General features: G+C 34.4%; 1 protein-coding gene across 1 annotated transcript in view; it reads right to left on the bottom strand.

Annotated features, from left to right (window-relative positions):
* The window catches only part of LOC115213780 (ATP-binding cassette sub-family F member 1), a 29,400-nt gene extending 12,144 nt beyond the window's left edge, over positions 1 to 17,256 (bottom strand). Inside the window, exons 1-11 of the mRNA XM_029782625.2 lie at positions 17,009 to 17,256; positions 9,951 to 10,034; positions 8,208 to 8,652; positions 7,810 to 7,868; positions 6,765 to 6,878; positions 6,110 to 6,210; positions 5,603 to 5,688; positions 4,853 to 4,989; positions 3,106 to 3,254; positions 1,037 to 1,120; positions 265 to 389 (exon numbers count right to left, since the gene is read on the bottom strand). Coding sequence (XP_029638485.1) covers positions 265 to 389; positions 1,037 to 1,120; positions 3,106 to 3,254; positions 4,853 to 4,989; positions 5,603 to 5,688; positions 6,110 to 6,210; positions 6,765 to 6,878; positions 7,810 to 7,868; positions 8,208 to 8,652; positions 9,951 to 10,034; positions 17,009 to 17,161 — 1,537 coding nt within the window. The 5' untranslated portion in view covers positions 17,162 to 17,256. The remainder of the gene's footprint in view (positions 1 to 264; positions 390 to 1,036; positions 1,121 to 3,105; positions 3,255 to 4,852; positions 4,990 to 5,602; positions 5,689 to 6,109; positions 6,211 to 6,764; positions 6,879 to 7,809; positions 7,869 to 8,207; positions 8,653 to 9,950; positions 10,035 to 17,008) is intronic.
* Positions 17,257 to 21,867: the final 4,611 nt, after the last annotated feature.

Below are 21,867 nucleotides of genomic sequence, written 5' to 3'. Positions count from 1 at the left end.
ACTTTGAAAAGTAGTTGCTGTAGAAATGATATAAAAAAAATTAAATAAATGAACAAGATATGGTTTGCCAACTTGTCTTGATGGACAGTAATATTAAATAAGAACTGACTTAGATTGTGACAATCATCCACTGTATGTCACCATCGGAAGTAGAAATAACATGATGATGATGACGACAGTCATACGCAAAGATCTATGATATTATATCATCCTCTTACCCTAGTTCTTATCAAAAGGATCATGAAGAAAAGAAATATACATTACCATAATTTCCTCGGTAATAGAAAAGTTTCTGTTGGTCTAAATGAATGATGTCAGTACATACATTATCTAAGAAACTTTGGTCGTGAGATACAACAAGTAAAGTCTTTTTCCATGTTTGTAAATAGCTAAAACAAAAATTGAAAATATCATTTAAAATCTGGTTAAAAATATAGTCCATGTTATATTAGGTTTGTGATACGGTATGAAATTATCTGAAAATTTTAGTTTGTTTAAATTATCATGTTGGAACATCTCAACAGAAAACTTTTTGTTTGGTATTGTCCCTAACATATATTTTAAGATCTTTGTTTGAACATAGCAGACTAGTGAATGATAGTCTCAAACTCTACAACAGTAGCCACCATTCTCTCACAAGAACAGTTCTCTGTTAATTACTCACTTCTTCCCACCGTCATTATCACATGAAAAACAAAAAAACCATCATAGCTGTTGGTATCAATCATTAATGTCTTCTATTTGTAAATATGTGACTAAGTGATTAAATCTAACCCCAAAATCTATAAGAAACATAAACACAGAGGGAGGTTTTCCTTAATATAAGAGACGGTCCATATAGAATTAACACCTTCATGGTACATGGGTACATTCTAAGGTTCTAAACATTAAGCTAAAATCTGACTGTCAGCCTAATGTCTATTATTCTGTTGAGTGGACAATACTAAAATTACACCAAACAAGACAAAAAACGCCTTGTAAAATCATGCAGGAAAAAAAAGTTATACAAAAGGTGAAATTCAAATGAAATACTTACTTATCTAACCAAATAACAGCATTTAAATCTAAATGATTGGTAGGTTCATCAAGTAACAAGAGTGTTGGTTCCAGAAATAATGCTCTGAAAAACATAAAAATAAAGTAGTATTCTTAATGTATTCTTTTTCTTAATGTCAAGGTGAGCTCCACTGGAAAATAAGTATTGAAAGCTGTCTTATATGGTCAACAAAGGTTTGTTACATATCTGCATTAGTAGACATATCAAAGAGACTGAAAAAGAGTGAGAAAAGGGAAGATGGACAAATGAAAGCAACTGTATGTGTGCATAGTCACCAAAGAGTTATAAAAAGATTTTAATAATACAAAATGTATTCACACATAGGTGTGAAATCTGTGATCTTAGGTTAGGAGAAAGAGGGTGTTTGCAAAAGTGTAGACTTCACTATTCTTGTTACTTGCTTTCCTCACTTGGTTGTCAATAATAATTTCCAGTTATAGCTGGTTCAAGCCTCCCTCACTTGCTCCTTCAAATATGTCACTATCATTTCAACCATATTTACTGCATTGAGAACATATATCTTACCATCCTCAGTAACGATGCTTATTGTTTCTCTTGGCTCTCAGACTCAACTCAAACTGATACCACAAATGTAAAATTGAATCTTTTGTAATTCTTAATTGTCTACATTAATTTGTTTCATCCCATACATGTTTCATGTAAGGGATGACTAATTCAAACACTCCAAACATCTGTCACCTCTTTCGCACCTCCAAACCATAATTGTCTCTGTACCTTTTGAGTTTTCTGATCACTGCTGTATCATGACTTTCTAACACACATCCACATACTACATAGCCACTTCCTCCATCTCAATCTTCCATTAAAACTGCCTTCCTATGGGCTCTAGTTGTCTTATCACTTAGATTGGTGGTGTCTTGTCAGAATACACTATAGCATCCTGGATTGAAAGAACTCTTTGGTTCTCTCCCTGACACTCTTCCACCAATCATTGATGCAATCATCTATTTGCCATCATCTTCAACAGTACCCACTCTTACATGATGACACCCATGATTCTTTTGTAGATGACACTTTTGTGCTCAAATGTCATCTACTTTCAACCTCACACCAGGCCTGCACTGACTCCATAGACAGGGCACCCCAAAATCATCCTCCAATAGGGGTCATGTCAACAACATTGTCTCATTCAAAAGCAAAATCTTAAAAACATAATTGCATCTCATCCTCATTCAAACAAAAGCAGTATACAACCAGAGACTGCATGATAGTGCCAAATGCTAGGCTTCACTATCACTGAGAGTCTTATGGTGAACATACACTATAATATAACTAAGACTGTATCTTAAAGATAGACCTTTTTCTTCATAGCCATAAAATACTTCAACCTACAACAATTACTGACTTTTTCTCTCTATAGTACTCAGAAGAGGCCACAATAGAGAACTGCACCTGAATCTGGGTCAGTGCTACTGCACAGACAGACATCCTACATTACATCCAGAGGAAGTCCATTTGGTTTACTGAACTGGCATAAAGTCACTTACAGATATATTCCTGCCATTGACTCACAGATGTTCTGTCCTCTTTCTGCCTTGATTGTCATTTCTACAGTGGCCTCTCTTCCTCAAAGATAGTTGGTCTCATCCCACCTCCACTCAAGCACTCTTGACTTACTTGTTCTTTTTCTCATTACCCATGTATGTCTAATTTCCTAGGCCCTGTATTAACCACAATACTCATTCATTTCTTCCTATATCTTTTTCTGGGACTTTCTGTTTATATAAGTTGCAGACTTGCAAGAGTTTAAGGGTAATGTTAATAGTATTGCTTTCATTACTTTTGGAGAGCCTGTGAAGGTCATTGGTGCTGCCCTTTTCTCCAACCTAGCAAGCACCCACCTCTAAAAGCAAAGTGATAAAGAACAGTAACTTAAACAAAGTTATTTTAATTGGTCATGATATAATTTACATCATTACATATAAATTGTGCGGTTAGAATTAACAATATGAATGTTGGAAAACTAGTAGCTTTAATCAGATAAAACAAACCAGAATGAAGAGAAAACAAAATCAGAACTCACTAACCTTGCTAATGAAACTCTCATTCTCCAGCCACCAGACAAATCTTTCGTACGTCTTTCCATCATATTTTTGTTAAATCCCAGACCGGCAAGAATTCTTCGAGCTTTAGCTTCAGCGGCATCAGCTCCAATAGCTCGCAATTCTTCGTATACCTGAGAAATTAAAGTAATGGCAGTCAAGTAGAATTTCAAAATAATTGTAGTTTCTGTGTTCTTGACATTATCCAGAATTAGTTCATGAAGGTATCCTATTTTCCAGACATAATCTGACAGTCACATGCTATGTCTACAACAGCAACAATAATAATCCTTATAATAATAATACTATAGGCTCAAAGCCTGAAATTTTTTTTGGGTGAGTGGGGGGGGGGATGGACTAGTTGATTACATCAACCCCAGTGTGTCGCTGGTACTTAATTTATTGGCACCAAAAGGATGAAAGGCAAAGTTGACCTTGGTAGAACTTGAACTCAGAATGTAATGATGGATGAAATGCCGCTAAGCATTTTGCCTGGTGTGCTAATGATTCTGCCAGCTTGCTGCCCTAATAATAATAATAATAATAATAATAAATGATATTAGAAAGAACCAATATTAAGCTGTGTGGTTATGGCACTGTATTGTAACCCTGACTACCAGTGGAGGGCTTGCTACAAGTAGGAAAACATATCCAGCTGTAAAAACAATTGCTTCAGCAAAACTTTTCCAACCAGCCATACATGGTAGAATAAATGTACAGAAAAAACTCTGATTTATTGTCATCAAGCAATTTTGAACCTTTGTTGAGAAAATGAATCATTGAAAAAATTATGCTATTTCAGCCTTCTCCTCTGTCACTAGTTCTTTGGCAAATATTTTGAGATATCCCCTGCTTTTCTCTTGCCTGAAAGCTATTCCAGAGATGTGTTCCTGACCATTTCAAATATATAGACAGGCCAATAGCTGTTTTGGCATGCAATGTCAAGCATTGATTTGAAATATATATGTCATCATCATCATCAAACATCTGTTTTCTACTGTCATGGGTGGTAATGTTTGACAGGATCTGGTGATCTTATAGGACGGCATTGGACACCAATGTCAGCTGGAAGTTCAATTTAATGTCAACCACTTTACAATGTGTACTGGGTGCTTATTTGTGCCATTGGCATGAGTGAGGTTGCCAAGTAACTTGCAATACAAGGAAAAGCCCCCTTGACTAAGTAGGAGAGTATCTGAGAGAGGGACTTTATGCTTGGTGTTGAGAGACTAATGTATGCTAGAGGGACAAGCATAGTGTTTTGTTAGAGAGGAAATACATGGTTACTCCACATAAGAGCAAGTGAGTTTGCATTGAATATCTTGCTGATAATACAGAGGTATCTGCTGTAAAACTGGAAGCAGTACAATAAGACAGGTCTTATATTTGCTAACTTCTTTTATGGAAATGAAGACAAATAATTCAGATTAGACAGGAATAAAAGAGGTACTATCTAACATTAAGTGTTCAACTTAATGAAAAATTTTTAGCTGCAAATATAAAAGAAAATAAATGGTGCATGGCTGCAGCTCTGAGCTGAAACTACAGAAAAAAAAATTTTCTTCAACAATTCATAAATAAATCAAAATTTTTAGTAGCACACAAATGTAAAAGCATTAAAAAATAAATCTAAAATGTTAAAATGAATAGATGTGAAATAAGAAAAATATACAAGCCTATATCATACATTAAACTGAAAAAATAACTATCACTATTTAATGAAATAACTTACAGAATTAAGTCTGTCTAAGTCAGCACTCTGAGTCTTGCTTTGTTCCAACAGCTTCTTCTCCTCTTCCAATAAAGCAGTTCTTTTTGTGTCAGATCTGATGACAGCATCAATAGATTTAGTGTCATCAGCCACAACCTCTGCAAATAAACAAGACTTGTTCTTTAATACTAGTTAAGTACAGGAATATTTTTTTGCTGTAAATTGCATTTCACACACACACTCATATAAACTAAAACCACTCAACACAATTCCAAAATGTATCAGTAAAATCTACACTTCAAACCCCTTCCCAATACCTTTGGTGGGAGATGAACACATACATACACACACACACACACATATATGATAGGCTTCCACACAGTTTCCTAAACCAAATTTACTTGAAGCATTGATTGGTCTGGGGATATAGTAAAATATATTTTCTCAGTCTTGCACCATGGGGCTGAACTTGAAACCACATGGTGGCAAGCAAGCTTCTTAATCACACAGCCAACTTTTGTTTAAAAAGAAATCATTTATTTCAATACTCATTAGATTATCAACATCATGTAACTAGCCAGTGCACTGGTTTATATGATGAATTTCAGTTTAATTACCCTTGTCCTTTTTATTTCAATACAAATACTAATCAATATCTAAGACAAGTCATAAAATTTTAGTAGCACCTTCTCTTAGCACATTTAATATCTTATTAAGCTGCATGTTTGTGAATATGTATAAGTATCAGAGCATAAATAAAGTGCAACTAACCTTGTTCACAATACAAAATATCAATATTGGAAGGAATATTCAATGCACGTTCAGCTATATGTTTTAGTAAAGTTGTTTTACCATGACTGAAATAAGATTGTATACAATAATAAGTATAAAAATAACAAGAGAAAGAGGAGTTTTGTTGTTGTTTAGCACCAAACCCTCCCCTTGATAAAAAAAATTCCAACAATAACCACTTCATTTCCTCTCTAAGTGTTTGCTGCAGCACATTAACCACTGTCTTCCATATATCCTTTTTTGTTTTTAGGACAGAAAGATTTGGCTAAATAAAGAACGAGTTTTTAAAGTACAAATGATTTTGTACTTTATGGTTACTGGATGGTTAATTTTCATTTCAATGCAAGATGAATCTTAATATAAAATAGAGATGAATTTCGACTTCAACATCAATTCCAAATTTGGTCAAAACAGCTCAGCAAAGAATTTAAAATTAGCTAAAAGAGAAGGAAGCAGCTTTAAGGTGAGAAACAATAAAATACATACCCATTAGGTCCAACTAACCCATACCGCCTCATATTAGTAATGTGAAGTGTTGCACTAACGAAAAGATCTTTGCCTCTTGCTGATATAGAAAAGTTTTCAACCTATAACACAAACAAGTCATGTACAGCTTGAGATTTGAATATAAATTTTTGGTTAAATATAAAACCTAAGTTAACTTAGCAGGGTCATTTATAAGTATTTTTATCACATAAAACACCAGCTGAATAAAGCAAAATTTAAAAAATTCTTTAAATTGGAGTCTTAACTGCTTAACAAATTAAGTTGATCTGATTATATGAAGACATTTAAACCAGCCATATCCTGCCAAATATTCTAGTTTTATGCTCAAAGTAGCCAGATCCGGCCTCTCATACCTACCCAACAATGTCATTCTAAAAATAAACAATCACATTATCAAAATCTCATAGCTATGAGATAATGTATGATTAATTCAAAACAATATGAATAAATAAACATCACGTTTGACAGAGTAATCTGAATGCTAAAGGGTTAAGTATTAGCAGCTTGATGATTTACTCTGATGTCTTGTATCAGAATGATCCACAAGGACTGTTTAATTACAAAGGGTATGGAACCATTTTAGAAGGGGGGAATAAAAACAGGAATAAAGATAAAGTATGCAATATTGATTTACCTTGATATCTTGTTGATTATCAAGCAAGTTGCCTGCTTTAGCAGATTTCTCTGCCTGTGACACAGTAAATTGCCGGATATCTCCCTCTTCTTCAAGTTGTTTTTGAAATTCCAACTGTGGATAAAAAAAAAAAAATCACATAAGAGAAATAAAAATATTTCTATTTCTCAATAGAATTTAATCAATAGGATCTTGCTTTTAGATAGCCATCATCATTTAATGCCCATGTTCAACAGGATCTGATGGGTCAAAGACTGCACTGTTGTCTATTGTCTACTTTGGTACTTTGGCACAATGCCCTTCCTAGTACTAACCACTTTGAAAACATGATATAAATAAATACATCTAGAAATTTCTCTTCACATAAGTTTACACATTTTTAAGACTATAAGGTTAGATGTTGCAGACTGCCTGTTTCAGCTAATTTCCAAAATCATTAGCTACTTCAAAGAATTTACTAAAATACGGTGGCATTTTATTTCAATAAAGCAGTTCTCTTATTGTCACACTTAAATGATTAGATGTTATTGGCCACATATTTAGTAAATAAACAAAACTTAATTCTATACATAGTATGAGTTCTCTTCCCCTTTTTGATTGCATCAGACATACAACTAAAAAAAAAAAAGTATATGAAACTGGGCATAACAATTTTCAATTTCGCCCACATAAACTAAAAACACTGTATCACTCTTCAAAATTTTCTTATGATTTACTTTCCAGTATATAACAGAAGCCACTAAAAATCTAAAAAACAAGTATCTTGTTTTGTGATGTGTGTGTGTGTGTGTGTATATATATATATAACGGGATATATATATGGAGAACTTAACCTTAAACTAAAAATCTTTTTGCCATTATGTTTTTAATTCATTATATATATATATAATCCTCAAAATTTTAATGCACCCAGTTCTAAGTAGGCTGTTATGGAAACAAGGACAGAATCGGCATGAATTATTGTATACACTGTTATGCTTTGGCAAAAACACATGACTGTCTACTTCTAACTACTTCTAAGAAATATCTAATAACTATTCCATACCTGTTTCTGGATTTTCTTCAATTCTTTCTTGCTTAGTTTCACCTTTACTGGCTTTTTTTCTGAAGAAAATAAACAAATAAATTTATGTGTCAATGCAATTGTACATCAATTCCTTTAGAAAATATACACAAATTACCATTCATAGACAATATATCACTAGATTTCTGACATAGACAGTAAGCTACATATTTAGAAGAGAAATGGCAAGTTGAAAACATCTTTTACCAAAAATATTAGGGAAATATACAGAAGGGTTTCTTCTAGTGCTAGCCACAACAATGCTGGATAAACAGGAAGCCAGAGAGCTAATATTGTACCTATTAATATATTGTGTTACAGTATGATCTGTAGTACTGTGTTATGTCAGAATAGATATGGTCTAACAAGTGGAATAATACCTTCTTCTGCAGCTGCTTCTTCAGTTTCAACATCCTCAGGAGTGGATTCTTTAACAGAATCATCTTCTTTGGGAATGATTTCTTCTGGCGTTTCCATTGGAGTTTCTTCGACTTCTTCTTTCACTTTTCCTTCATTAATCCCATTTTCCAATCCTTCTTTTTCCTCATTATCATTCTGGTCCATATATTCCTCATCCTCAGAGTCACTCAAGAATCTATGTTTCTTTTTCTTCTTCTTTTGTTTCTGCTGCTTCTTATTCTGGGCTGCTTCCTCTTCAGAGTCTGATGCAGGCAAACTGGCAGGTTTTTCATCATCAGAATCTTGAAATTTCCTACCCTTCTTTTTGCTTTTCTTTTGTTTGGCATTATTTTTCTCATTATTATCGTTAGTTTGAGATTTTTTGCCTTTTTTATTGTTCTCCTTCACAGACACGTCATTTTCAATCTGCAAATAACAATTTTAAATTATCACAATCATTGTATGATAACTACTACATTTATCATTATCATCATCATGAACATAAACAACAACCACTACTGCCGCCACTGTTACCATCACAAACGTACTGCTACAACAACAACTACTACTACAATAACCATTGCTAACATTACTACCACCAATATTATTATCACTGCAACACATACTAACACTACTAAAAAGGGAAAAGATCCCTTCTGGTCATGATTGACCATGGGATTGCTCCTAGAAAGTTACCCTCCAAGGCACAAGTCCGAGCAAAGTTGTTTATGGAAGACCAGCAGTTGCCAGTGCATACCAGCAATGTTCTCCATGCCACTAATGTTATCCAAGGGAAAGGTAAAGGCTGATACAGCTTGGCACCAGTCACGTCGCAACTCATTTCTACTGCTGGGTGAACTGGAGCACTGTGAACACCCACCCTAACGGGGAATTGAATTTTACTACCTTGTGATTGTGAGCCTGATGGTCTAACACTACTATCATTGCTCTAGTCACCACTAACATTGCAACATTACCTGTATTACATAATTCACTATATCATTAGCAGTATAGCTTGGTTAAAAATACACACATGCACATATATAATTAAACAATACAATTTTAGAGTAGTACTAGGGTAGTTGTATTTGATCTGAGACCATGTGTTGTGAACAAAGCAATTACATTGGGGGAGATACCATTTGAGGCATTTAAAATCATATGAAACTATAAAAATTTCAAGGAACAACTGCATTAGGATCACTGTTAGTAAGCATTGTTGTTTAGCCACAAGTCAGCTTTTATTAAGCCTTAGAGATATAACAAGCACAGCTGAATATAATATGAGATGCTGAAATAGTCCAATTAATCAGAATTTATACTGAATTCAGTAATACTAATAAGTGCTTCTACATAGTCACTTGACCTGCAACAAATAACAAACGAATTCTCAACCATCTTAATAAACAAACAATATACACATTAAACACTACTGTCCTAGACATACAAAAAGGTGGGATGATCACAGCTGGAATGCCTTTTATCAAGTAGTCATTTGATCAAAAGCATCCAAGCTGTGCCCTGCTATAAAATTTGGTGATTAACTGAGTCAAGAATAATACCTCACCTAAAGGTTGTCTTTACAGAGAACTCTTTTAGGTTTTATGCAAAGACAACAACAGAAAACTTGAGTTACCTTCTTCAAAACTTCACTTAACACACTATGCACTGCAAGTGTAAGGAACAACTTAGAAGAGAGAACAAAAACTGAGAAGAATTCTTACTTTACTGCTATTATCTTCACTGTCTTCTGCAATTAATTCAGCAAGTAACTCGGCTTTCTTCTTTTTGGCAGTTTTAGCTTTGGCCTGAAATATATATATATAAAAAAAAAGAGTTAGTTTAATAATAATTGCACAATATTGTTGAGATATAAAACAGCCACTTATTAACATTCATCTTTACCCATTTATAACAGGAACAGTGAGTAAACAATTTTTCTTTGGCATGGGGGAAAACCAACATGTGCTTTTTGTGTTGTGAGCTTTAGTCATTTAAACTGGCTATATCTAGTCCAAATATTTTATGTTCAAACTGGCTTCTCACACCTTCTTCACAATGTCATTCTAAAAATAAACAATTACACTACTGAGATCTTGAAGTAGGTATCACTGTAGAGCTCCGTAGAAAGAGTGACAAGAACAGTTTGACCACACAAACCCCATTTTTCACCTGATCATTTTCAAGTCAAAATACATTTTTTTGTGGACAATTATATATCATTTGAAAGTTCTGGATGTGAAATTTCTTCTCACATACTTTTGATCAAAATCTGACACTTACATATCATGCCAAGTTCCCTTAATCACCATTGTATTTCTACTCATTCACAATGTTTGTCTCGTTTTTATTTTTGATAGCTGAAAGGTAGAACTCATTCTAGTCCAGTGCACTGAAGCATTATAATTTGATTTGTGTCAAAAAAGATAGTCACGAAGAGGAATTTTTTTTTGCTTGATTTTGATATAAAAGTCAAAATTTTATCGTTAATATTTTCTTCAAGACTTTTATACCAAAAGAGAGAAAAATTTCTTGTGAATTCAACACGACCGTTGCTGAATGTGTCCATAATATGATGTGAGAGTGCTGAGTTAATAAAAAGGACAATATCCACTGACGCAAGAATTTCAGAAATAGATGAACTAATTGGTAAATAAACATATATTTCTAAGGAAAAAATGCACTAAATTAAGCTACATAAATCTTCTAGAGGCCGAAATTAGCATGGAATCATCGTATTGAGAATGTTGCTTATTCCCTCTCACTGTTTTAACAACATGGGGACAATGACCCCTGAATAAATTTGTACTTATTTGAAAATTTATGATTTTTTTAAAACATCCCCTCTGCTTTAGGCCAATTTTGTTTGTACTATGCACCTCAGAATGATGGTAGATGTCTTTTTGGTAGAAAAAAAAGAAAGAATTAAAAAAAATATTTCAGATGGAAACTTGTGTGATTTACCTGTTGTTTCTAGCACTTCCCACGACCACCTAGTACCTTCCTCATTTCTTTGTCACTCTGACATGTTACTTCATCATCATTCCATAAAATGTATTTATGGGGAGAAAAACATCAAAAATGATATTTTTCTCCCCATAAACACATTGTATGGAATGATGAAGTAACACATGGATTTAGTTTAGCTCAAAGATGGTTCATTACTGAGATTTAAGCAAGAAAAAAAATTTTGTAATTTAAAATTTTAACCCCATCCCTGCACCAAGCAAGTCCATGTGTGTGTAAAAAAATTTACTAACAGAAAAGTATGCTATCAAAATAAATTATCTTTTACACACCTTTTTAAATTAAAGTGGATAAATCCTAACAATGACCTTCTCAGGCTCTCCAATATTTTAAAATTATAAACAGAAACAAAGGGGAGCAGGGTTGAAAAAGAATTCATAAATATTTTCAATAGCATACTTTTCTGTTAGCAAATATGTTTTTTCTTACATGCACACAGGCTTGCTTGGTACCAGGAGGGCGTGGAAACAAACAGGGAAGATACCAGGTGGTCGTAGGGTGTGCTAAAATAACTAAATCTTCCTTAAGTCACACACCTTTTCTTTAAATATTTTCAAAAAAATTTTTTTTTTTACAGAAAAGGCTTAGGGGAATGAAGGAAAGAAAACAAATTTTCACAAATTTTTTTCATTAAAAGCTTCTCCCCATCATTTTTCCAAGGGAGTGGTAAAAAAAAAGATTAGTAAAAATCCTCGTTAAAACAGAAAATCCAACTTATGTTGGCGTCCCAATTCAAAACTCTGTCATTTAACTGTTTTTAACCACTTTTAATTGTCAATTAAAATTTTATTGAAATAGTATCATCTCCCAAAATCTCAGGATTTATTTAGCTCTATACCTACTACAAATGTGCCAAAACTCAAGTCACTGTAGCTTGTACTTTTGGATTTAGCAAGGCCTGAAAACACATGGAAAGCTTATGTAGACTTTACATAAATATTTTTCAAATTGCAAAAAAAATAAATAAAATAAATAAAATAAAATAAATAATAAAGTTTCATTTTCAAGAAGTTGGAAAAAAAGATAAGAAAGAAAATTGCTATCCCATGGACACTATTAATTTGTATAATTTGAAATTGATTATCACCTTAGTTTCACAAATATGGCTAATTATTCATTTAGGGAAGATTTCAACCAATTTGCTGACCATTCAAATGTCATATTTCCTAAAATACTCATCCAAATTTCACAAATGAGGTATCAGAATGTTTCATTTTGGATATTCTCCAAGAAAAAGTAGAACAGAAGTTAGATTTCAATATTTTCAAAAGTTCAGTGATACCTACATGATGCTACAGATAACGCATGGTGAATTCAAAACCATGTAAATGCTAAAGGGTTAAGGTGAATAAATAAAGAGAAATTTACTTTCATAGATGTGGGAAGTATCAAATACCAAAAATTTACTTAAACCATCATTATCAGTGATATTTGATGACACTGGACTTGGGTGTTAAATGGCTATGATGATGAAATACAGGTTGGACTTAATCCAACACTTCACAGTCTGGCAAATGTTGATCTGCTACCAAGGGCTACTACTTGTAGCACTAAGCAGCTTAACTTTGTTTTGGTGATACAATCTTGCTTGTTTTTGATATTCGGCTGAATTTTATTAACCTTTTGGGATGTCGAAGATACTAAGAGGTGAAAATAGTGAGGCTAGTGTTGAGAAGAATAAGTATAAAGCATTATTTATGCTTGAAAAGGTGGGGTTTCTTAAGAAATTAGATTAAAAATCTGCTAACAAAGTGTATTTCTAATATAATTTGACTAGATGCATTAATTTGAATTATTATTTTTGCTTTTAGACTTTATATTACATGAAACAAAACATTGATTGAAAGCTTGTTAATTGTAATATTTCCTAGTTTTGTTTTGGCTTTGACAATAAGACATACACATTTCTCTCCTTGTTTTTTCTGTGTCCCTTTCTGTAGAAGAGCGTAGGCTCGAAACATAAAAGACTTTTTCTATTCCTGAGCGTTATACTAATACATCTGTTTGTTTTATACACCACCTGTCTTCGTCTTTTGTTTTTTTCGTAAACTCTCCCTATATACCTGTGCTTGTGCCACATAAAAAGCACCTTGTCCACTCTGCTGAGTGGTTGGTGTTAGGGAGGGCATCCAGCTGTAAAATTCCGGCCAAAACAGTCACAGAAGTCCGGTGCAGGCTTCGGCCTAACTAGCTCTTGTGGTACTGCCCCACCCATGCCAGCAAGGAACACGGACGTTAAATGATGATGATGATATATATATATATATACACATACACACGTATGTGTGTGTGAAATATAGTAGTTAAACTATGTTTACATAGAGAGACTACTGAATAGTGAATTTGTTTTCCAGTATTTTCCATGGTTTGGCAATGTTTCTTGATTTAAGAGATCCATATCAAATTCAATTAAATGCCATATTCAGCAATTTACAGTTCATGTATGACTACTATGAGTTCAGACATAGTTAGACGTACTCCTGTAGTCAGTCACAGTATTTGCATCATCATCATCATCATTTTATGTCTACTTTTCTACACTTGTATGGGTCACATGGAATTTGCTGAGGCAGATATTTCCTAGTTGAATGCCCTTCCTATGGCTAAACCTTGCCTGTTTCCAAGCAAGGTAATATTTCCCCATGTTCATTCTTGTTTTCACAGGCTGTCAGCAGTAAATGACATTTTTTGTATGACTGTGACACTCATTTACAACTATCACAAGCTGTGAAAACAAGGAGACAAAACTATTCCCACATTCATAATTTACTGTTAAACTGTCCAACCCATGCCAGCATGGAAGGAGGAAATTAAAGGATGATGATGATACACACACAACCGGCCTCTTTCAGTTTCCTTTGACTAAATCTACTCATAAAGGTTTGGTTAGTCCAGGATTACAGTAAAAGATACTTGCCCGAGGAGTTACACACTCGGACAAAAGCCAAAACCATGCACCTAGAAAGTAAATTTCTTAACCATATAGTCAAGACTGTACGCATAAATTTTTGGCAGTCAAATTCTTCCTATTAACCATATGTAAATAGAAATAATATTTCTACAGCCAAAAAATGTGTGTATGTAGAATGTAGACTGGTTATTATTTAATCTTTAAATACAATTTGATAAGATTTATTTTAAAGAGATGAAACCAAAATTAATATCAACTTTCAAATATCTGTCAGTTATTTACTTAAGTCTCCTGGATTACTTGTTGCTAATGAAGACTCACATGGATTCTTTAGATTTTGGATAAACTTTATTATGGTAACCCACCACAAGGTCCAGTCCTTGTTGCATTGTGGTGGCTTCTGTGCCTCAATGACCCTGAGAGCTATGCTAGTGGAGCACAATCTCCTGGTAGGACCTCAAATGCTGGACAGGTCAAAAGACAGAGGCCGGACTAAAATGGATCATCTCTTTTCGGAGGTAAAAATGGGTTTGTGTGTGGGTGAAACCTGTTACCTAAAGAAAAAGCAGAATTACAGAAGCATATGTAAATATTCAAATCCAACAAGACCTATGAGGAAAGCTTCCCCCATACAGAGGGAGAGGCCCAGGCAGCCCAGAGTTGAGAGCAATGGAGAAAACTCATTGATGGCCTATGCTCCACAAGTAGCAAACGGCTTAAGTATTATGGTTATCATGTAATTTTCAAACTTTTTTCATTTTTCATCCAGTGTTTGGGGTAGGGATAACTTTGCTAAATCTGAACACACTGATTTTTCAGTGGGAATCCCTTTCTTACAACTCCTAATCACCCGACTATAAAGTAGGAATAGTAGACTGAGGTAAATTGAGCTACAGTACAAATACATGTGATCGCAACAAAACAGCAGAAGCAAGATTGTATCTATAACCCTGTGCTGGATTACTTTTGAGATATCCTTTATCTTGAGAATGAAATATGACTTATAAGTTAAACTGTTCACATATCCTTCTGGCTTTCATGATTTTCACACTACATGAACTCACTATAGCTTTCGTAATGATCATTTTTTTTTTATTGTCACATGTCTTGGGGATATTAATTCTTTACAAGGTCCCACATTAAGAGGGAAAAGGAGATATAAGGATACACTGTTGAACTACCAGCTTATAAGTTGTGAATTTGTATTTTGAGCAGGTACTTGTTATATCCCACCTCACCATCTTATACAAAAAAAAAAAAATGGAAAGAAAAAAGAAAAGAAAAATGTTGGGGAGCAGACTTGAATGATATACATTTTTTATTTGCTCAATGTTGTTGAATTCAGAGCTCAGCACAGGCAGGAAAAATTGGTCTGCAGTAATATGATCAATATTATCACCCTACTTTATTGTTGTTACTCTTTCAAGCATTAGCACTTCTAGCACTCTCTTTTAACATAAATTGTTTTATTCATTGCTGATTTCAACTATTTACTTATTCACACATACACACACACTCTCTCAATCTATCATAACCTCTCTTACTGTCTGCTAACACAGACCTCTTTACTCGTGGTACTATCACCTCCTAACATGAAGCTTTCTGTCATTGTATCTCTACCGTTACTCCCTCCTCTACCATCTTCTTTGCTTAGAACCCTCAAATTCATACTTTCTTTTATTCATCTTCTTTGCCAGGTTTGTCGTGAACGAAAAGAGACAACATGGATGAGAGAAGATGCTTTTAGTTTTGCAAGGGACAAAGTAAACTCTATGCTGCTAAAATATACCAGATATACACCGTCAGTGAATAAACGAAGAAACTATAGGGCAAAGTGGATTCTTTAATTTGAGGACAGAAATATACTGTAGGAGATGTCGGATGTGTTCCCTCAATCCTCTCGAAGGATAGTAACTTCAAATACAAACTGACTGGACCATAATGACTCGATCATGGACAACAATAGCAAAATAATGTTATGGACGACTCGTTGTTCCGATATTTTAGGCGAGACAGCTAATAAAGTAAATGTAGCTCAGCTTAGTCATCAACCAGTTTTATTCAAGGACTAATTTTTTTTAAAGACAATGTGTGTGTGTGTATATATTTATATATATATATATATATAAGCACTAACTATTAAAATACGATGGTATTTTCTGTAAAATTGACGAAACGTAATTAAATTCATGTACGAGATAATTATTTTAATCCTAAGGCTAAAAAAGAAATCTGGAACACGTGAGCGTTAAAGAGTTTTATTATTGCGTTAAAACTGTAAGTAAATCATTTGTCAGTAAGAAATAATACATAACTGAAAGTCTGGTGGTGTTAAATAGAGCTATAACATAAAGAAACAATGTATAATGAAAAAGATACTACACACACACGTGTTATACATACACACACACACACACATATATATATATATATATATATATATATATATATACAAGCAGTTCTTTACGAGCTGTTATTGCTATTTTAAATATATTTTCCAACAGTTTGAAATTTGTTCCTACGGAATTGATTCAAGTACTAAGGAATTTTAAAACTAACCTAACAAACATATGGACTGATCATTGTGTGCGTGCGAGTGTATATGTGTGTGTGACTACATGTAAATGCAAATAGGATATAATTTTGTTCGTATTTAAGACTGACATGGCTGACAACCAGACAATTCGTATTAAATCACAAGTGTAATATATTTCATGAATGTTTTTGCTAAAGTCTAGAAGTATTTAGTAAGTGTAAACAACTCATCTGTCGTAAATGTTCTGATTATAAGAAGTGGCGCGTATCTTTAGATTTGTGATATAGTGTGTATCAGAATTTTAATACCTTCTTGGTCGAGCCAGCTGTGTAATCCGTGTCTTCATCACGATCCTCTTTAGACAAACCTAAAGCTTTCATTTGTTCTTCAATCCGTTTTTCGGCGGCAGTATCATACCAATCGTCATCATCTTTCTTTTTACCCTTTTTAGCCTTCGGCATGTTGCGTTTGGGGATCCTTCTTTCTGATCACTTGCTTCTTATGCGCGACAATTTCCGAAGGAAAGACCGGCGATTTTCTGTGCTCAAGGGAGTTAAGCCATTTAGAAGAATCTATACGCTCAATGTTATAATATCATTATCGCTAGAAGATTTATTCTTTAATTTTAGTTTATATTGGTTATTTTCAATTTTCACAGTTTTAAGAATTATCACAATTATTATCTGTGGGATCTTTAATTTCACATATATTTAAGAATTCATTTTGCTGGGAATCTTTTTCTTTAACACCGCTTACTTGTAGAAGGGAAACAACTCATGAGCAACTTTATCTTGCAGAAGAATGACGCACAAAGGAAACCCTTACGTAATTACTTGACCTGCTACAAATACTTTTTTTTTTTTCAGTCACGTAACTGTGACCATGCTGAAGCACAGCCTTTAGTCGAGCAAATCGACCCCAGGACTTATTATTTGTAAGCCTAGTATTTATTCTATCGTTTCTTTGGCCGAACCGCTAAGTTACGGGGACGTAAACACACCAGCATCGGTTGCCAAGCGATGTTGGGGGTACAAACACAGACACACAAACATATACATACACACATACATATATACGATGGGCTTTCAGTTTCCGTCTACCAAATCCATTCACAAGGCTTTGGTCGGCCCAAGGCTATAGTAGAAGACACTTGCCCAAGGTGCCACACAGCCACTTCTACGCCTATATAGTTGACAAATTTTCCTCAAATCGCACCAACTGTGTTAAAAAGAGACGGGCATTAGATAATGTAAGTCTTGTATCGTCACCCATACATTCAATAAAGGCGTGAAGCTCGAGATTGTGTGATTAAGTTTGATGTTCAGGTCCATTGTTCGGAACCTTGACTTCCACTTATAACTCCAGACTGACCTCCGCACAGTTTACTTCGTAAATGGAAACTGCGGAGACTAGTGATATGTGCGTGCACGCGCGCGCATGTTGTACGCATGCATGCGTGCATGCATGTATGAATATATGTATTGCTTCAGCCATTTAACTGCGACCATACTGGAGCACCACCTTAAAGGGTACTAGTCGAAGAAATCGACCCCAGGACTTATTCTTTGTAAGTTTAATACTTATTCTATCAGTCTATGTTACTGAACCGCTATGTTACGGGGGCATAAATACACTAGTATCGGTTGTCAAGCGATGGTGGACACACACACATACATACATACATACATACATACATACATACATACATACATACATACATACATACATACATATATTATATAAATAATAAATATGCATATATACATACGTATATGCATATACTTACATCTATACGTATATATATGCATATGTGGGCACGGGAAGTCATGAAACGTGTACAACAAAAAAGTGCGAAGCACGAGTACATGGAGCATGAACTATTCTTTCGAACAACGAAAGACACAAATGGAAAACAAAACAAACACAAAGAACAGCACTTCGTCAGTTGTTGGCTGTTTTTCTAGTCTCATATTTCGAGCATTTAACAACAATATACGCTTTCGATAAAACAGTTGCTTCCGCAAAGCAAATTAAATAAAAGTTGGGATTTTGCGGAGGTCAAAATAGGTAACACAAACAGGACAGTGAAAACAAACAGGAAGAACTGCTAAGCCTAAACGAAGTTGTGGTGGGGAACGCGTAAATCCAGCTTGGACAGGAGACAAACAAGAACACGTCTTCTTTGTTCCAACTACAACGGAGAGAAAGAAAGATGGCCAATGGTCACGTAGGAGCCCTTTCTTTCTCTCCGTTGTAGCTGGAACAAGGAAGAGATGTTCTTGTTTATTTCCTGTCCAAGCTTGAATAGTTCATGTTCCATATACTCGTTCTTCGTGCTTTTTTGTTGTACACGTTTCATGACGTCCTGTGCCCACATATGCATATATATATAGGTGTAATCGTAAGTATGTACTCTATACGATCTTTTTACTCTTTTATTTTTCTCTCTCTTATTCTTTTACCTCTTATTCTTCTCCTACTATCCTATCCTATTACTCTGTCACCCTCTCTCCCTCATTCCTCCTCTCTTGCTCACGTGGCTCCCACGTGACCATCGGCCATCTTTCTTTCTGTCTCTCCATTGTAGTTGGAACAAGGAAGACGTGTTCTTGTTTGTCTCCTGTCCTGGCTTGATTTATGCGTTCACACCACAACCTCATTTACGTTTAGCAGCCCTTTTTGTTTGTTTTCACTATATTGTTTGTGTTATCTATTTTGAACCTCCGCAAAATCCCAAATTTTGTTTAATTTAATTTGCGGGAGCAACCGTTTTATCGAAAGCCGAAACTACGAGGATGATCCGGTTCTTGACTGAAGATTGGAGACTTCGAATGACCCGTCCGTTTTTTGTATCGTCTATTTGAATGTTTTGCGTTCTTGTCCCATTTTGTATTTTCATATATATATATATATTTATATTATTTATATTATTATATGATTGAACGCCACCCATCCTCTTCCAAGTAAGCTTTCTCTGTGTGAGTGTATATATATATATATATATATATATATATATATATATATATATATATATATAATAACGTGTCTTGAATGGCACAACACTGCAGAGTGGACTATAATAATTTAATTATCCATAGTCTGATATAATAATAATAATAATATAATAATAATAATAATAATAATAATAATAATAATAACAGATTTCGTTGGAGGTCTGTTATCTCTATTCTAGCTTTTGGTGGCCTAGAAGAGGTTAGAAGGGTCAAGTTGCGAAGACATTATTCCGGCTTAGCAAAGGCATCTGGTAAATACAACTGCTGTAACTCACAGAAAAACTATTGTTTTACCTTGATAATCTATGTTAAGTGACGTTCTTCCGGAGGCAATTCTGTGACATGCTGATGAACCTACAGCTGGGACAGATCAGTTAATAGTCACACCGAGGACACACACTGTATAATGAGATCCACCGGAAAGGTAACCTAAAGGCCAAAGAAATAAGGACCCACTGCAGTGTAGAAGCCATAGCCACTCATAATAAGAAAAAGTACTGGTGGAATGTTCCAGTGAAAGCCTCAATAAAATGTAAACATAAAAGACCTGATATAGTGATTTGGGAGAGAAAAGAGAAAATGTGTATTGTTGTGGAAATCAGCTGCCCAGCAGATGTTAACATAAAGCTAAAGAAAATACCTATACTGAATTATTGAGAAATATACAGTTACTCTACCCAGATTTCAAGTTCAGGTATATACCTATTATTATTGGGGAACACACAAACTAAGTATCAATCTTGGGAAATTAGACTTCCCAAAACCTGAAAGAAAGAAGCCGATTTGAAGATTACATATCCAAGCCATCAATGGAACTGTAAAAATCTGTAAAACTTTCCAGAAGTTTATCATTTAAGTATAAATGAGCATGTCTAGGCATGCAACTATATGCATAAGGATACATACATAAAACAAGACATACAAATCTACATACATACATACATACATACATACATACATACATACATACATGCATGCATGCATACATACATACATACATACATACATACATGCATACATATATACATTAATACATACATACATTCATACATACATTGATACATACATACATACATACATACATACATACATACATACATACATACATACATACATGCATGCATGCATACATACATACATACATACATGCATACATATATACATTAATACATACATACATGCATACATACATACATACATACATACATACATACATACATACATACATACATACATACATACATACATACATACATACATACATACATACAAATAAACAAACAAGCAAAAATACCCAGCTGATATTGTTGAAATTCCAATGACGATCGTACCATCAGCGCTGGATACTACATATCTCTGTTGGATGAACTGCGTGAAGCTTTGAAGCATAAACACCGTGGTAAGTTGAGCCATGGTATCTTTTTTTTTTTTTTTTGCAGGGCAATGCACCAGCACACAACACATGAAACTCTACGGAAAATATGCGACTTTGGCTCCGAATTGATAAACCACCCACCTTACTCTTCTGACTTGGGCGTCTCTGACTACCATCTCTTTCCACAACTGAAGAAAGGAACAAAATTTCACTCCGATTCGGAAGTGATTGCTGTTACTGAGGTCAGGCTGGAGATCCAATCTTCCGAGTTCTTTTTATAGGGCTTAGAAAAAGCTGAAAGACCGCTGCAATAAGTGTGTGAACCTGAGAGGGGAATATGTTCATTAAAATCATAATTAACTGATCCACCTGCATTTTATTTTACCCAAAGTCAGGAACTTTTCAGCCCTCCCCCGTAGTCTGAGAAGGAAGTATTGAGGATCTTTTGAAGATCTGTGATTAAGATACACAGTGATGATGAGAGGACGAATGGCGGATAAATTGACTGGGTTTGGCTGGAAGTAGTGCACAGTTTTGCTGAATGAGAATGCAGGAACCATTGTAGTAATTAATTGTTGCTAATTTAGGCATAAAGCCAATAATTTTAAGGGGAAGGATTGATCGATTACATCGGCTCTAAAGACCGAGGAGAGAGCGCGTCAATGGTCTGTGGTTGTAGTGTCTTGAATAGAAGAAATGTACTCCTCAGTCAGATGGTCGTGGTTTTTTGAAACTCAGACTAGAATTTGTAATGCTAGTCAGATATGTATACAGTTTT

Source organism: Octopus sinensis, linkage group LG1 (assembly GCF_006345805.1).
Source record: "Octopus sinensis linkage group LG1, ASM634580v1, whole genome shotgun sequence".
NCBI classification, from domain to species: domain Eukaryota; kingdom Metazoa; phylum Mollusca; class Cephalopoda; order Octopoda; family Octopodidae; genus Octopus; species Octopus sinensis.
The sequence above is the reverse complement of the archived record's forward strand: the minus strand, read 5'-3'. Positions and strand labels throughout refer to the sequence as shown.